This window comes from Castor canadensis, chromosome 17, assembly GCF_047511655.1.
Source record: "Castor canadensis chromosome 17, mCasCan1.hap1v2, whole genome shotgun sequence".
Classification (NCBI taxonomy): domain Eukaryota; kingdom Metazoa; phylum Chordata; class Mammalia; order Rodentia; family Castoridae; genus Castor; species Castor canadensis.
In genome coordinates this window covers 54769198-54788014 of record NC_133402.1, presented here as the reverse complement: position 1 = coordinate 54788014, position 18817 = coordinate 54769198, and the positions used below count along the sequence as shown (strand labels likewise).

Below are 18817 nucleotides of genomic sequence, written 5' to 3'. Positions count from 1 at the left end.
TGAGAACTCTGTATATAGGCTTTAAAAAGAAAAATTAAAGAAAACATGGACAGTGGGAGTCTAAGTAAGTATCGAGACTTTAAGAGTTATGCTAATGCAATTTTTAGATTTTTTACACGAATGTGAAAAGAAGTAAAGGAACAGGAAAGAATAGAAAAGAAGTAAACGCTGCTGCTGTGTGTTTCCATCCGAGTGCCCAGCCCACCTGACCCCAGCTTTCTGCATGTTTGTCGTCTGTCTTTTGTCTTTCTTCATCGCCCGTTGCTCCCAGTTAGGTTTCTAGGATGAGCTCGCACAGGTCGTGCTCGACATTCTTGTAAACACTCTATGAGATACAGCAGCATCACAGTTTGGCCACTGGATTGGAAGTCTCCCAAAAGATGTGTTGACATTGTAAAAAGTCTTTGCAGACATAATTAAGTTAAGGACCTTGAGATAAGATTATGTTGGATTACCCAGCTGAACCCTTAAATCCAATGACAGGTGTCCTTCAAGAGAGAGACAGAAAAGGCTCATGCCTGTAATCCCAGCTATTTAGGACATGTAGGTCAGGAGGACTGTGGTGTGAGGCCAGTCCAGGGGATGGACAGAAGCTAACTAGACTCCCATCTCAACAAATAAGTCAGTGTGGTGGTACATGCATTTAATTCCAGCTACAAAGAAGAAATAAGTAGGAGGACTGTGGCTCAAGGCCTATCTGGGTAAAAATGTGAGACCCTAGCTGAAAAATAAGTAAAGCAAAAAAGGGCTGGTCATAGGTCAAGTCGTAGACTCCTGCCTAGCAAGCGTGAAGCCCTGAGTTCAAATCCCCAGCATTGCTGAGAAAGCAAGAGAGGAGAGAAGAGAGGAGAGACACTTGACAAAGAGGAGAAGGGCGTGTGAACAGAGGGAGAGAATGGGCTTGCGCAGCTATCAGGGAAGGGATGTCTGGTGCCACCAGAATGAAGAATCAAGACAGGATTTTCCCTCAGAACCTGCAGAGGGAGGAGGGCAACCATCACCTTGATCTTGGCCTCTGGCCTCTAGAACCATGAGAGAAAAAAACTCTGTTGTTTAAGTCACTAAGATTATGATAATTTGCTATAGCATCCAAAGGAAAGGAACACACCAACCCATTTTACAGGAGGGGAAACTGACGAAGATGCTGGGGAGAAAATGAGAATCGAGACAGACCACCGCTCATAGGATTCCAAATGCTGTGCTCCTGCTGCCCTCCATATAACTTAACAGACGTGCTGGGGGCATGGCTCAATCAGGAGACCCCCTGCCTCACTGCAGGTGAAGGGAAGCCCTGAGTTCAAACTCCACACACACATATACCTCCCCCCACCCCCGCCACACGGGAATAATAGGCAGAGATAACAGAAGTATCTTCATATAGAAAACTGGATTTGCTTATTAAGAGTTGATAGGTAAATTTGCGTAAGTCAACAGCTCTGCCAAATGTGAGCAAGGATTTCCCCATCGATGCCCTGCCAACTATGGAATGTGCTCAGGGTCAGAAAATTGAATTCTTTTAAAATATTTTATTCTCAGTCTTCACTGGCATTGCTTACAACGAGGACATCTCCTTAAGGTTTTGTTTTTGACTTAAGGTTTTTAAGATCTGTTGACTTAGGCAAACTTAAATTAAACCTAAAACATAAGGGGCACTGAATCAACACGGCACCTGTAAGGACACTGTCCACACAATGACCTCAGCTAAGGTCATCTTTGAAAGTGTTACTTCCTCAGCTCTTCTGTGTGAGTGACTTACCCTTCAGAACTGGAGATATGGTCTCTCTAGAGAATGTTTGCAAAGCCTTTCATTAGGGAACAAAAAGAATCCAGCCTTGAATTTCTGTTTTGCAACCCCCACCCCCCACAGAAGCAACCAGCATGAACGGGGGAAGAAATTGTCTTATAAAATCAAGTTCTAAAATCAGCCGACAACAGTGAATGGTCAGAGTCAAGGTTTATTCTCGTGTTTATCTTTGCTTTATAACCTCAACCAGTCTGTTCCCTGTGCCTTTTTCATTCTTAAAAATTAACTTGCAGAATGTCCAGAAGAATAACAAGAAGTTTCAAGTTCTGATAGTTTCCAACTCTGCACTTGGATGTGATTCTGCTGTCTTCTTCATCAGAAACTTCTCTCCTAACAAATTCTGTTTTGTTTTTTCTCTTCTGGCAATACTACTTGGGCCATACCTTTATCCTTTTTTTTGTTCTGGGATGAGCTTGGACCATGATCCTCCTACCTATGCTTCCCATGTAGTTGGCATTACAGCTGTGCACCACCACACCCAATTTATTTGTAGATATGGGATCTCATTAACTTTTTACCCAGGCTAGCCTTGAACCATGATCCTCTGAATGTCTACTTCCCAAATAGCTGGGATTATAGGTATAAGCCACTGCATACAGTCCCAAATTCTGGTTTAATTTCAGAAACTACTTCTCTAGCATACAGCCCAGTGGTTCAGGGAGGCTAAAAGCATCCCCTGTTCCAGGACAGTTCTTCAGATGTCTAGCTTTGTGATTCTCACAGTGTAGTCTCTGGACCAAAGTTTCAGCATCACTGGAACTTAGAAATATAAATTGTGGTCTCATCCCGGATGTACAGAATTAGAGATCAGTGTTTAAAGAAGCCCTGCAGGTGACTGCACTGCACACTTGGGTTTAAGAGGCACAGGTGTATGGTGGTGACTCTCAGCCCTCCTCCAATAGAATCACTTGATACCCAGACTCCATGCCCACAGATGCTGCTGTAAATGTAACCAGGGGAGGGTCTGGACAGGGGCTGGGTTAGAAGTTCCCTGGGTGAGTCTCATTTACAGCCAGGTTTGAGAGGCCCTGAGCAAGGCCACTGAGATTAATTCAGTCCAACATACCCAACTGCTACAGCATCCATGAAATGGAGGCCCCCATTTCTGTAACGCTAATGGATGGCCACACAACCTTACCATTATTACAGGTGGATGAACCCGTCTGTTTCTAAGTGGACCATACTCTTATTTCTTCAAGAGCGATGAGTCTTTTGTGGCTTCTGCAGTGATAAATTTGCATAGGGCAGGGGACAGAGAGCCCAACAGCTGTTTGGCAGTGGAGACTTCTCCAAATTAGTATATTTTGTATGGAAACAGGTGGAAATAATTTGGAAAGGCCAGGATTTAAACTCAAGCTGTTTTAATCCAGAATCCAAGACTTTAGCCACAGCTGCCACACTCAATGAAGGTTGTGACCAGGCAGTTAGTGGCAAGAGAAGACACTCTTGGCGAAGAGGAAGAAACAACTGAGGGTTCCATGAGCAGAGGTGAAGTTCCCGTCACCTCCTCTCCTAGGGAATGCTGCTCTGCACACAGAACAGCAGAATCTGTATGATTGCTTGTAACATTTAAAAGACGGCATTTAGAGTCAGTGTGGGTTTGCATGTCAGCTACATACATCAATTCTCCCTCTTTAATTTACAGAACATTTCCTTTCCCTTATCAGGAGAAACAAACCACTAAAGCTCCTGGGAAAGGCTGTGTGGGGACGGAGAGCTGTGGGGCTCTGAATGAGTGTCACAGTGAAGGTGACTCTGGGCCCAACTTTAGTGGGTGAGTGAGTGAATATTCAGTCTGTGTTTTTCCAAATTAAAACTATCAGGTTGTTGAATTACATATAACAACATACTAAATTTGTATCATCTCTATTTTTGAAGTCTGTTTTACGTATGGCAAAAACATTTTGTTTGTGGACAAGGTTAACACAGGCATAAGGTAAGAACTGGCTACCTATGACATATATGAGTTATTGTACGTGTATGCACGCCAGCAGTCAGGCTGGTTCAGTGAGGGCCTCTACCTACCTCGTAACCAGCGAAGCACTCACTCTGAACAGGTGCATGTCCTAGCGAACTGTGCCAACAAGGTGTTCAGACAGTTGACTACTGTGTCTGTCCAGGTGATGTCTGAAACCCCTTCAGCTTTCATAGCTGCTCAATTTAGAATGGACCTTGTCATTCTGAACCACAGAATAATTTGCCCAATGCTTTTCAAACAATAGACGACCTTAAATATTATGCAAATTTTGGGACATAAAATCAGCATAGATGAAGTCAACAAGCATTTTGCTGCATCTTAAATCTACCAAGCTATTTTTTTCATTTCCTGTTTCTCTGGCTGCAAAGCTGGCCGCCTTAGAGTGAGTGTGTGTGTGTAAGCACTTTGCGTGCATATATATGAAATCCTATTTATCCTTCAAATGTCCTGTCTCCCATCAAGGCAGAGTTTATCATTCCTTAATGACATTGCTTCTTCAATCTGTAAAGCCTTTTCTTCAACAAACAAGCTTATCATTCAAAAAAAAGGCAACAATAACCCATCATCCATAGAACACTTGGAAAAAGAGCACAAGAGGGTCCCCATCACTCTTGGAAGCTTTCCACCAGGCTGAAATAGCCTGACATATTCTGTGTTTTGGGGATTAGAACTCAGCAGAAGAAATGAGTCAATTAAAACACTTGGCCAGAATGCTGTCTGTAGATAAAGTGCTTTGCACTAGGCAGACAATAATATAACCTGAACTGCTAAATCCTAGGGGCTGCCTGGCTGGTGATTTGCACCTCAGTCTCTTTTTATTTTATTATTTTCTCAGTAAAAGTGGACAGGAGCTGCTTAGTGTAGGAAAGATAGGACTTCTCTTAGCCTCAGCAAGAACACAATGAACGCCCATGTTTCCCAGCTCAATGGCTTTGATTTGAGCTGGAGTAGGCAATGTCTCTTGTTCCAAGCGGGTCAATCAGAGAATCAAAGTTGACTGGTATTGGTTTTTACATTCACTCAATAGCAATTTCAATCCCAAAAGATGCAAGCCATTAATGGCAACAGGCACTTTATGGCCTAATCCCCAAAACATAAGAGCAGCACATAGAAAATCATAACCAAACACCCATTATTCTACCACAAAACCAAGAAAGCACACTTGCCATTTGAGAGTCATGTATAACTACACAACACATTCCAAGCTAAAGACTATATTGTCACTGAAGGGTAACAGTTTTTACATGACAAACTCCAGAAACACAACCTACAATTTCCTTCCCATGAGACACCTACATAAGGTCATACTGAAAGACTTCTCATTCTGCTATAAACCCAAGAGCAGTAGTGTTTCTGAACTAGCTATGTTTAACATGTCACATTAGAATTATTGTAATGGAGCCCACATTACAACCAATACCCAAGGCATCAGAATGACTTAATGCTTGATATTTTATCTACATGAAGCAAAGGGAGAATTTACTGTCCTTCTTCACAGATCCACGCTGGCCTTCTTCAGAAGGTGTGTAAGATTTGTCTGTTCTAGAAGGAAGAAATGAGGTATGAACTTACTTAACAGTTGGCAATAGAGGGCCTGTAAACTTCTCTTCATGGTATCATCTGGTCCGGCTTATCCTCCAGTTTATTCATGATTCTGTCTAGGAAAATGGGAGAAGAAATTATTACATCCAGGGAACACAATTTAATAATCTGACAGATTATTAAATTCAACACGATCCTGATTGTAAGGCCTAAAATACCTGTATGTGAAGTAGACAAATCTTGAGATAGATACATCATAAGTATATAGATTTTTTGCAGTATTGGGGACTGGGGTTTGAACTCAGGGCTTCACACTCGCAAGGCAGGTGTTCTGTCACTGGAATCACACTTCCAGCCCTTTTTGCTCGGGTTATTTTGGGACAGGGTCTTGCTTTTTGCTCATGCTGGCAGAGACTGAGATACTCCTATTTTACACTTCCTGCTGTCACTGGGATGATGACGGGTACATGCCACAATGCCTGGCTTTTTTTCAGTGGACGTGGGGTCTTGTGAACTTTTTTTGCTCAGGGTGGCCTGGAATTATGATCCTCCCAATCTCAGCCTCCCGTGTAGCTTGGGTGAGCGGCACAAGCCACCATACCCAGCTATGGGTTGAAATTGGGCGGCAGGGATCTCACAAACTTTTTACCCAGCTGGTCTGGAACCACGATCATCCTGATTTCAGCCTCCTGAGTACTAGAATGATATGTGTGAGCCACCAGCGCCCATCCACACAGCTTAATTTACAATGGTCTATGTCACATAATTATCACTGATCAACTTGTCAGGTGGGCAGCTAGAGAGTGAGACTCCAGCTTTGGAAATGTTGAGGACTTTCCACGAATCTCTCCAGAATCTCTCGCCTTAGAAGGAGAAATAAGTTTCTTCTCTAATCTCATTCCTGCTAAGGTGCTCACAAAAATGAAACAAAAACCCAAACAAAAGAACCCACAAACATTATTAAATTGCGTTACTTATAGTGACTTCCTATGATTTCATTATAAAGGATACTTCTGCCATGGAATTTCTGGAAAATATGGTTAACAGAAATTACAGATGAGAATAAACAAAGTACAAATATGAGGCAATTATCCTTCCAATATGAGGCAATTATCACTGAGACCATGGAGAGAATCTCAGCCTCTCAAACATATGCTTCAGCTGGCCTGTGTCAATTTATGTACTGTGCAGTTCTAATGCTCCCTTTAGAAGCAGAAACATCTTTCTGGTTGCTATTATTATTTTATCACTTGGCTTTAAATATGAAATAATAAGTATTTAAGATAAGTTGCTAGAAAGTGGAAGTACAAGGATACAATTTAAGGCTTTTGAAATAAATATATTACTGAATTTCTCTTCATCAATACCAGTATATTAGAATAAACACTTTGACTACACTCTACCCAATGATGGAAGCATCTAACTTATTTTCATGTCTGGTAAGTAAACAGGTAAATATTCCATCTCACTGCTTCAGTTTGTACTTTGTATGTTTAGCAATTACTTATCTTAAATTTTTTAAATTTTATTTTCATTGATCATTCTCTGCTGGCATGTAAGATTTTCTTCTTCTTATGACCCCTCAAGTGGAAGTGATTTACCTTAAAATTTTCAATTGAGATCTAACTTGTATGCCATAAAATCAGCCTTTAAGGTATACAATTCATGATACCACAGGTTGGTGGTATATTCAAAAGCTGCTCTACCATCAGCTCCACTTAATTCCAGGCCATTTTCATCACTCTAGAAAGAAGCACATCCTCTATGAATTTGTCTCTTCTGAACAGTTACAGAAGCAGAATCGCACAAAACACAAGATCTGTGTCCAGCTCTTTTCCTTAGCATAATGTTTGTAAAGTTCATCTATGTTGTATAATATGCTTAATTAAAAAAAAACTTTGATAAGACTCTGTACACTCTTTCCTCCTCTACCCTTCTCTTCCCCCATGATTAGAAAGGCCTCCCTTAGTCTGAGATTACATAAATACTTGCCTGCATTTTCTTCTGGTATTTTCTGTTTCATTTATTGCATTCTAAATGCTTTTATATTCTTCGACCTCCTTCTGAACCTTGTGTTAGGTTTAATTTCTCTGCTTACTCATTCTCCTACTAGAACAATAAGTGTTTACAGTACACCATTGGTAGAGTTAATCTAGTTAACCCTCCATTATCCCTCTTATTTTTAAGATTTGTCTCATTTTTTAACTTTATTTTTTCCTCCTAAATTAACTTCAAGGTAGTTTTATTAAAATACAGTGGGGAAAAGCCATTGGGATTATAGTTGGAGTTGTTTTCTATTTGCTTGAACAGACTTGAACTCCAAATGTAGTCGAGAGAAAAATATTTTAAAATGTGTTGCTCTAGAGATCAGAATTTCTTTCAGAGGGGGGAAGTACTTTTTGGTGGAAGGAAGGGAACAGATACAATAGTGCAATGACTTCTTTGATTGACCAAATTAAAGCCCTTCCATCTGTATGAGTAAGAAAGAGATAAAGAGATAACTAAATTGCTCTTCGTTATAGAAAAAGGTGGTCTGAGTTTCAGAAGTCTAGTGCTAGAAAAGAGGGGCTAAAGTGCCTAGAAACCAGAGAAGCTAACATGATAAACAGAAGATGTCAAGACACAGGAAGACACAATTTCCAAAAGATGCTAATAGGTGAGACCTAAAGACAAAAGGATGAAGCAAGAAATTCCCCACAGGGGATGACCCATGAATTTCAATGTTTCATTGCTTCTTGGTTTATGCTGTTTGTACTTACATGCTACTTCTGTACTCCTTCTCCCCCACAAAGTTCACCCACTACTAGTACTCTCAAAACTGCAATAAAAATCTCACACAAAATAGTCAGGTATCAATGGGGCTTGAAAAAGGCTAATGAAAGAGAAGAAACTATGTCCTGAGCCAAGGGTGTCTCTCAGCTGCCCCAACAGCCTTGACCAAAGGTTGGTGGGTGTCTAAGGAGTGCTTAGGACACAGTAAGCATTCAATAAATGTTTAATAAACAGTGAATGAATGAATAAATAAGTGATCAAGTAACAAGAATAGAGAAACAACTGTAGTTTATTTTGATCAAGGGGAACATAAGCCCCTCAGTTATCTCTGAAAATGCTTAGAGATTTTTGAAAAAGTGATGGACTTCTTACAATGCATGACCAGAGCCATTTTATTCAGCTATCAAAGACAACTGAGCCTGGAGCATCTGGGAGATGTAAGAGCACCTGGATTACACAGGGATATACCAACCACAAACATCATATGACCTACTGTTTAATCACAATTCATCTTTATTTGGATCTTTCTGTGGAGTTTTGTGGTGGTTTTTCTTCATTTAAGTTCTATAGGATTTTTTCCTTTTTTTTGTGGTACTGAGGTTTGAAATCAGGGCTTTGCACCTGCAAAACAGGTGCTTGCAAAGAAAGTTCTCTACAGCTTGAGCCATACCTCCCACTCATTTTGCTCTGATTATTTTGGAGATGGGGTCTTGCACCTGGGCTGGCCTCAAACCGAAATCCTCCTGATCTGAGCCTTCCAAGTAGCTAGGATTATAGGTATGAGCCACTGGCACCTGGCTTAATCTTTTTTTTTTTTTTTTGCCACTGTGATAAAATTTCTGTTTCCATTATATTTTATAATTCTCTCCATATGGAAATGACTAAGTTTTATGTATTCATTTTCTGACCTAACTGGTATCACTTGCTGTTCTAATGATGACTTCTTAGCTGAGTCTCTGAGGGACAATTGTGCTGTTTTGGATAGATGGTGAACCACAATTAGATTATATCAAAAGCCTCTTTTCAGCCGTACACTAGGAAACATTAATTACATTACTGTTGTCCCTCAGGGAGTAATTTAAAAGCTCTAAGGATGACAACTAATTTCTGGGATTAAATCCTCAGAAGGAGAAGGATTTTATAGTCCAAAAGGATTGAGTAAAAGAAAAACAACCCATCCTCACAGGCCCTGGCTCCGGGTCTGTTCCTATAGACAAAAGCAGCAGGTCTGCTCTAGTGGTTCCATATTCTAGCATCAATCTCCTGAACCCAGGTACCAAGTCCACCCAGCTGGCTCAGGTACCAGGCTGCCCAAGAATTCAAGTAGCAAGCCTTCTTGCAGACCACACCACAATGGAATCTCTGGTGAAGGGATTTCCCAAATAAAGTCAGTCCGAAAACACTGGAATAGCCCCTCATTTATTCAAACATTCACATATTGTGCAACAAAAATGAAGGATAATCTGAACAGACAGCGGGGGGAGGGTTATGCCTCAAGTGGTAGAGCATTACTTAACATGCATGAGGTCCTGAGTCCAATCCCCAGCACTACAAAAATAATTTTTTTAAAAAAAGAATAATCAGAGAGCTGGGTGTGATGGTGCATGCCTGCAATCCCAGCATTCAGTAGGCTGAGACAGGAGGATCTCAAATTCAAGGTCAGCCTCATCTACACAGCAAGACTCAATCTCAGGGGAAAAGAAATCAGAGAAACACAACACCATCAAAGGAATAAAATACAGCACCAGTGATTGACCCTCAAATAAAGAGATGCATAAACTGCTCGAGAAAGAATTCAAATAATTATTTTAAGTAAGCTGGATGAACATCAAGAAAATTTAGAGAAATAATTCAATGAAGTGAGGAAAACAAGTCATCAAAATGAGAACCTAACAGAAAGAAATTATAAAAAACAAATTTTGGAGCTGAAAAAATACAATGAATGAAATGAAAACATGCAACAGAGAGTGTCAACAAGAGAAGTGGCCAAGCAGAAGAGAATCTGTGAACTTGAAGACTTATTATTTGAACAAATATAGCTAGAGAGAAAAAAGACTGAAAAGAAATGAAAAAAGCTTATGGCACTTACAGGAAAGCATGAAAAGAGAAAATAAATAATAGGGTGTAAGAAGGAGAAAACATAGACAAAGGGATAGAAAATTTGTTTAAAGAAATAATAGATGTCTTTCCAAATCTGGGGAAAGATTTGAATAGAAAGCATATAAAAATGAAAAGTCTCCAATCAGATTCAATCCAAACAAGGCTACATCAAAACATATTTTATACACCAGGTGCCAGTAGCTTACATTTGTAATCCTAGCCACTTGGGAAGCTAAGGTCAGGAGGATCATGGGTTGAGGCCAGGCAAATAAGTGAACAAAACCCAGTCTCAACTGAAGAAGCTGGACATGGTGTTGTATACCTGTAATCCCAGTGATGGGGGAAGCTTAAAATAGGAGGACTGTGGTTCAGGCCAGCCTGGGCAAAAAGTAAGACCCTATCTCCAAAATATCCAGGACAAAAAGGGCTGAAGTCATGGTTCAAGTATAGAGCACCTGCCTAGCAAGTGTGAAGTCTGAGTTCAAACCCCAGTACTGCCAAGAAAAAACCCCCTAGACATACTATAATCAAACTGTCAAAAATGAAAGCCAAAGAGAGGGCCCCAAAAGCAGCAAGAATAAAGAAACAAATCACATATAAAGCAGCACTCGTAAGGCTAACAGTGGATTTCTCAGTAGAGATCTTTGCAGGTCAGATAAGAACGGGATGATATATTCAAAGTATTCAAAGCAGTGAAGGAAAATGTCTGCCAACCAAGAATACTCTTCCGAAATGAAAGAGAAATAAAGACTTTACCAGATAAACAAAAGCTAAGTGATTTCATTACCACCAGACTTGTCTTATAGGAAATGCCAGAGAGTTTTATAAGGTAAAAGGAAAGAATGTTAATTAGTAACATAAAAATATACTAAAGTATAAAACTTACTGATAAAAGTAAATACACAGATAAAGTCAGAATATTCTTGTACTATAATGGTGGTGTGTAAATTATATCTTTAGTATGAAGGTTAAATAAACTATTAAAAATATAGCTATGAGTTTGTCAAAGGATGCATAATATAGAAAGATATAAATTGTGATATCAAAATATAAAGTGTGGGGGTGGATTAAAAGTGTAGAGTTTTCGGTGTAATCAATGTTAAGTTGTCCTTAGGTCAAAATATCCTATTATAATTACAAGATGTTTTGTGTAAGCCTCATGGTAACTACAAAGCAAAATCCTATTGCAGACACACAGAAGACAAACAATGAGACATCAAAGCATATCACTAGAGGACTGGTGGCATAGTTCAAGAGGCAGAGCATCTGCCTAGCAAGAGTGAGACCTTGAGTTCAAACCCTAGTACTTAAAGAAGAGCCACAAAAACCACTAAAGCATACAACTAGAAAAATCAACTAGTCACAAAGGAAGAAAGCCAGAGAGAATGAAGGAACTAAGGAGCTACAAAACCAGAAAGCAATTTTAAAAATGGCAAGTTGCAAATCTAATTTCCCTAAAGAAATCATCATAGATATGGGCAAGGCTTCATCTTTCAACATAATGTCACAGAACTGTAATTAACCAAACCCTAGCAGTAAAGCTTGCAGATAAAAGTAGTACACCCATATAAAGGAACTTCCATGAAGCCACTCAAAAACAGTGACAACAAAGTCTCAAGAGTTAATGAATGGGGCAGGGCATGGTGGCGTATGTCTGTAATCCCCGCACTCAGAGGAGGCTAAGGCATAAGGATCTTGAGTCCAGGGCAGGCTCAGCACGGCCCTGTCTCAAAAAAAAAAAAAAAAGTGAATGGACCTTAGGAGCTGTATTCTTAAAATTTTTTCTTGGGAGATGGTCCATGAACATAATCAGATTTGCTGATATGGCAAAATTTTTTGACCTATTGTAAGAAAAAAGGCAGATTACAAAATATAAAATATCCAGGTGAGTGTACATGCAATATATGCAAGGTGTTTTTTTCTTTCAATAAATTTTTCATTGTTTTAAAATATGGCAAGTTGCAAGTCTGTCAAATAAGAAATATGTATATTGGTGTCTTTCCCCCAGTCCCTGACATAAAACTCCTAATATCTTTATAATTTCTTGAGTGATATAGGGATGCCTGGAGATCTCTTGTTTGAATATTTGATTTAGACACTGGTTCCTGACACAGAGCTCCTAAATGTCTTGGGATTTCTTGGGCAATATGAGTTTCTTTCCATCTAATGAAGTGACTGTTGAGATCCTAGGTAGGGGCTGGTCACTAAAAAACCCGAACTGTTATTTAGAAGTTGATACTTTCAGCTCCACCCTCCATTCTTCAGAAAAGGAATAACAGCTGTAAATGGAGTTAATAATTGATGTCTCGGATGAAACCTCCATTAAAATTCCTAACTATTGGGGTTCAAGAGCTCGTAGGTTGGTAATCACATACACGCTATGGGGATAGACACTCCTGCACTTGTAAACAGATATGCACCCAACACTGAGGCAAAGTATATCATGCCTTCCAAAGAATAATATATTTGGGTGTGGTGGTCCATGCCTACAATCCTGGCTACTCAGGAGGCTTGAGGTTTGAGGCCAGCCTTGGGAAAAAATTAGGAAGACCCTACCTCAAAAACAAGCTGTCTGTGGTGGTAGATGCCTGTTACCCCAGCTACTTGGGAGGTAGAGGTTGGAAGATTGTTGTTCAAGACCAGGCTGGGCAGTTAGCAAGACCCTATCTGAGAAACAAACTAAAAGCAAAAGGTGTGGGGGCACAGCTCAAGTGGTGTATGCTTGTCTAGCTAGGCCTTGAATTCAATCCCCAGTGCAAAAAAAAACTGTCTAGCAACAGATCTCAAAGGCACAGAAATGGATGAAATGCCTGATAAATAATTTAAAAGCATGATTATAAAAAGGTTCAAAGAGATCCAAGACAATATAGACAAATAATTAGATGAAAATTAGGAAGACAATTCAGGATATGAGTGAGAAATTCAGCAAAGAGATAGAGATTTTGAAAAAGAACCATACAAATCTTGAAAATGCAGAGCTCAATAAATCTAATAAAACATAGTTGAAAGCCTGAACATAAAATTTGATCAAATGGAAGAAGGAAAACTAAGTGGTGGAAGATGCATGAAGAGAGTACTCAAGACTTGTGGGACATGATTAAATACCCAAAGGGAAGAGTAAGAAAAGTTAAGGGATAGAAAACCAATGAAGTAATCTCAGAAAACTTCCTTAATTTTGGGAAAGATATGAGCATCCGTGTACAGGAGGCTTATAGGACCTCAAATACACATAAGTAGAAAACACCCCTCACTATGGCATATTATAGTCAAAATGTCAAGTATAAGACAAAGAATAAATTTTAAAATCTTCAAGAAAAAGTGCCAAATTACTTTAAAGGTATCCTCATTTCACTAACTCCATATTTCTCAACAGAAATTTTATAGGCTAGAAAGGAATGGAATGACCTATTCCAAGTCCTAAAACAAAAGGACTGGAAAAGCTATTCTTCAGAATAGAAAGTTAAAAACTTCTACAAAACACTAATGAAAGAAACTGAAGACAGACACATGGAAAGACCCCTCATGTTCAAGTACTGGAATAATTAATGTTGTTAAAAATGTTCATACTTCCAAAAGGGAGCTCCAGATTCCTTGTCATCCCATCAAAATACCAATGGCATTCTTCGTAGAAATAAAAAAATAATTCCAAAATTCATAATGAAAGCTCAAAGACCCTGAATAGCCAAAGCAATCTTGAGCAAAAAGGACAAAGGTAGAGGCACTGCAATACCTGGTTTCAAGACCCAGTACAGAGCCATGGTAACCCAAACAGCATGACACTGGCATAAAACACATTTACACAGACCAATGGAACAGAGTAGAGAATCTAGAAATAAATCCAGACAAGTACGGCCAATTGATTCTCAACAAAGGCACCAAACCAAAAACATGCATGGGAGAAAGGATTGCTTCTTAAAAAATTGTGCTTGGAAAACTGGATGTCCACATGCTGAAGATTTAAACTAGAGTCCTATCTCTCACATGTTATAAAAATAAACTCAAAATGGATCAAAGGTCTAAATGTAAAATCTGAAACTCCAAACTACTCAAACAAAACCTTTAGTTTTAGGGAAACTAAAGATACTAGGAGAACCAATGGTTTTCTAGGTAGGATTCCCCAAACCACAGAAAACAAAAGCAAAAATTGACATATGGGATTACATCAAATTAAAAAGCTTCTTTCCAGCTAAAGGAAACAATCAACAGAATAGAGACAGCCAACAGAATGGCAGAAAATACCTACTAACTATTCATCCCACAGAGCATTACTGTCCCAAATATACAAGAAACTCAAAACACTTAACAAAAAAAACCAAGCAACTCAATTAAAAAATGAGAAAGTGATATGAATGATACTTCTTAAAAAAGACATACAAATGGCCAAGAAATATATGAAAATGTTCAATATCATCAGCCATCAGGGAAATGTAAATAAAAAGTACAGTGAGATGGATATTATCAAAAAAAAAAAAAAAGAAAAAGAAAGGAAGAAAGAAAACAAATACTGGTGAGGATGTGGAAGAAAAAGGAACTACTGTAACACTGTTGGCAAGAATATAAATTAGTAAAGCCATCATAGAGAACAGTATGGAGGTTCCTCAAAAACTAAAAATAGATCTACCATATTTTCCAGAAATTCCACTTCTGGGTATATATGCAAAGGAAATGAAGTCAGCACACCACGGGCATACTTACATGCCCGTGTTAACTGTGGCACCATTCACAATAGCTAAGGTATGGAATCCATCTCAGTGTCCATTAACAGATGAATAGATAAAGAAAATGTAGCATGATGGAGTATTATTCTGTCATAAAGTAAAACAAAGTCCTACCATTGCTGCAAAACTGATGGAACTGAAGGACATCACGTTAGGTGAAATAAGGTAGACACAAAGACAACACCACATGTTCTCTCTCTTATGTGGAAGCTAAAAAGTTCAACTTAGAAGTAGAACAGTGATTACTAGAGTCTGGGAAGGGTAGGGAGGGGTGGAAAAAAGGAGGTTGGATTTGATCAGTGCACAATATATGAATGTATGGAAATATTATGCTGAATCCCATTAATATGTACAATTAATTTGTGTTAATTAAAAAATTAAAAAGAGAGAAGTTTATAGAAGTAAATGCCTACATCAAGAAAGATCTCAGATAAAAAACCTAATATTATACATCAGGAAACTAGAAAAAGAATAATCTAAGCCCCAAATTAGCATAAGAAAAGAAATAACAAAGATCAGAGAAGAAATTAGTGAAATAGAGACTGGAAAAAATAGAAAAATCGAAACTAAGGTTCTTTTAGAAAGATAAAACTGACAAATCTTTAGCTAAGAAAAATTCAAATAAAATCAGAAATGAAGGAGAAGACAGGAACTGATAACAGAAATACAAAGGATCATAAGAGACTACTATGAACATTTTTGGTTTTTTAGTGGCCCCATGCTTAGTAGGCAGGCACTCTTACTGCTTGAGCCACTCTACCAGCCATACTATGAACATTTATACACCAATAAATAGTACAGAAATGAATGAATTCCTAGACACCTACAACCAACCAAGACTGAATCACGAAGAACTAGAAAATCTGAACAGATCAAATATGAGTAAAGGAAATGAATCAGGAATAAAAACTCTTTGGCCAAAAAGAGTCCAGGACTTGATGACTTTACTTCTGAACTCTAACCAACATTTAAGGAAGAACTAATACCAATACTTACTAAATCCCTTCCAAAAACTGAAGAATAAGGAAAACTTCCAAACTAATTTTACAGGGTCAGCATTACCCAGATACCCAAGGCAAACTAGGAAGGAAAAGAAAATTATACCAATATTCCTGATAAACACAGATGCAAAAATCTGTGCCAACCAAATTCAACAGCACAATAAAAGGATTATTCACCAACAGCAAGTGGGATTTATGCCAGAATGCAAGAATGGTTCAACATATGAAAATCTATTAAATGTGATACACCACACTAACCAGAATGAAAGCTGTATAATTATTGCAATAGATGCAGAAAAAGCATTTGACAAAAATCCAGCCTCCTCTCAATAAGTTAGTAATATAAGGAATGTATCTCAATAAAAGACCATATAACAAACCTGCCAGCCAATGTCATACTGACGGGTGAACAGTTGAAAGTATTTTCTCTAAGATCAGAAACCAGGGTGCCCACCCTCACCACTTGCATTCAATATATATTAGAAGTCCTAGTCAGAGCCAATTAAGCAAGAGAAACAAATGAAAGACACCCAAATTGGAAGGAAAGACACCAAATTGTCTGTCTATAGATATAGAAAACCATAAAGACTCCACCAAGACACTGTTGGAACCAAGAAATGAATTCAGTAAAGATACAATTGTTTGTTTTGTTTTCACCACACAAAAATCAGTAGCCTTTCTACATACTAACCATGTTAACTATCTAAAATAGAAATTAAGAAAACAATCCCACTTAAAATAACTAACAAACAACAGCTCTCTCAATCACTTGCGAACATGCAAGGTGACAAGAACTGTTAGTCAACCAATGCACTCATCCCTGGATGAAGATGACCAGAGTAACGTTCTGCATCTTGTTTCAGTTTTTCAGGACACACGAATGTCCTTTATATGGATTATTTTGGTGCCATATGTTTTGTTGATTTTCTTTCTGTTTTTAGGTGGTACTGGGGTTTGAACACAGGGCCTACTGCTTGAGTCACACCCAAGCTTTAGTTTATTTTTAGGTAAGGTCTTGCCTTTGCTCAGGGCTAGCCTCGGACCACCATCCTGCTACTTCTACTTCCCTTGTAGCTGGGATTATAGATAACTATACTAGACTGTATTTTTCTTGATTTTGCTACTAAAAAGGCACACAGGCACAGCTGTGGTTCTGCTGAGTATTCCTAAGCATCAGAAAGTTGTGATGTGCTTTTCAGAGAAAATATGTACCCAAGATAAGCTTTGTTCAGGTTTACATTACAGTGCTTTTGGCTCTGAATTTAATGCTAGTAAATCAACAAGATGAATTAAATGCCTTCAAAGAGAAACACACATAAAACAAGGTTTGGTATCGATCAGTTGACAAAACTGTGAGAGGCTCACAGGAACCTAACCTTGCATTTTCCTTATGAGAAATGGTTCAGTATTCTCTAATTCAGTGTTTAGAGTAGCTTTATAGAACATAATTGCATAAATAATGAGATTTGAGTTGAGCTTCAAAATGTTTTCTGAGACCAAGAATAATGATGACCAGGCCAGTGGGAGAGCTTAGACAAAGCAGAGCGATGACTTTCCATCTCTCCAGGTCAAGGGAGAGCTGGTGAGCCTGGTGCCAAACAAGCCTTCAAGGGCCCTCTGGGAAGGTAGTGAAGGGAGAGAGGAGGAAAGTAGACACATATATAAACCTTCCTGTGGCTGGAGCTTCTTAAGGATGGGGCAGAGGACAGAGTGACTGATATCTCAGAGCTCCGAGGGTTGGGGAGGAGCAGACCATTCTGCTTCATAGGTGGGGACTCAGATCCCCGACTGTTAAGGTCTCTGCTCCAGATCAAAAAGACCAGCTGTGTGTCCTTGAGCTAGTTCTTGAATTCTCTGATCCTTGAATTCTTTTTTGTGCCAGGGGTAAGAACAGTGCCAGACAGGCTTGCTGAAAAGATTGAAGCTGTGCATTCAAAGCTGTTGACCCAGGGCTTGGCAAAAATGCTCCGTGTGAGTTAGGAACCATCACTCACAGATGGTGTGCAAGGCATGACAGATCAGGTCAGAGCTCACGAAACTTTTCTTCATTTTGCTGCTCCTCAGTCAGAAATGAACCAGAGGCTGCTGGGCCAATCTCCAAATAGTGCTTTTTGTTAAATCTAGTGTCATATTTTAATTGGAGTTAAATTACTCTTAGGAGCATAAATTGAACATTATTTATAATTTACACCTCTGTCTTCTTTAAAAAGGATCTGAGGCAGTTTACAACTAAATGCAAATTACATAATAGAATTGTCAACATGTCAAAACACAATGATAAATTCAGGAACTCTGATCCAAGAGCTGGGCTCCGTGGCTCATGCCTGTGATCCCAGCTACTTGAGAAGTGGAGAGCAGGGGATCTCAGTAGAGGCCAGCTTGGGAAAAACACTTGGTGAGACTCTACCTCAACCAGCAAGTTGGGCATGGTGGTTCTTGCCTGTAACCCCAGCTATGCAGGAGGTGTAGATAGGACTATGGTCTGAGGCTGACCTGGGACAGAATTGTAAGACTCTATCTGGAAAAAAAAGTAGAAAAGGGCTGGGGGCATGGCTCAAGCAGCAGAGCATCTGTCTGGTAAGTGCAAGGCCCTGAGTTCAAATCCCCAGTACTGCAAAAAAAAAAATCCAAAATTATGTGGCAAAAGGAGGAATTAATTTCTCTTTAAAATAGGATGGGAAAAATGCACTTCCCTTGGAGCTTTCTAGAACAGAAAGGAAAACGGACAGCTAGTGTCATTTATTTCTGGCTACATAAACCAAAGTGCATTTTAATTGTGTTCATAAATACAAGCCAATATCTAGGAAAAGCCCGTTAGACAGACCTTTCCTAATTGGTAGCATCCTTGATAGTAGCTGTACTGCATGCGAACAGACGTTCTTGCTTTGGCTGCTCCTTCTCT

General features: G+C 39.1%; 2 protein-coding genes across 2 annotated transcripts in view; both read right to left on the bottom strand.

Annotated features, from left to right (window-relative positions):
* The window catches only part of Bfsp2 (beaded filament structural protein 2), a 243508-nt gene extending 238071 nt beyond the window's left edge, over positions 1 to 5437 (bottom strand). The window contains exon 1 of the mRNA XM_074059794.1: positions 5355 to 5437. The gene's annotated coding sequence lies outside the window, so the exon portion shown is untranslated. The remainder of the gene's footprint in view (positions 1 to 5354) is intronic.
* Positions 1 to 5440, bottom strand: part of Tmem108 (transmembrane protein 108) — a 155446-nt gene extending 150006 nt beyond the window's left edge. The window contains exon 1 of the mRNA XM_074059793.1: positions 5355 to 5440. Within this exon, the coding sequence (XP_073915894.1) occupies positions 5355 to 5394 (40 nt within the window). The 5' untranslated portion in view covers positions 5395 to 5440. The remainder of the gene's footprint in view (positions 1 to 5354) is intronic.
* Positions 5441 to 18817: the final 13377 nt, after the last annotated feature.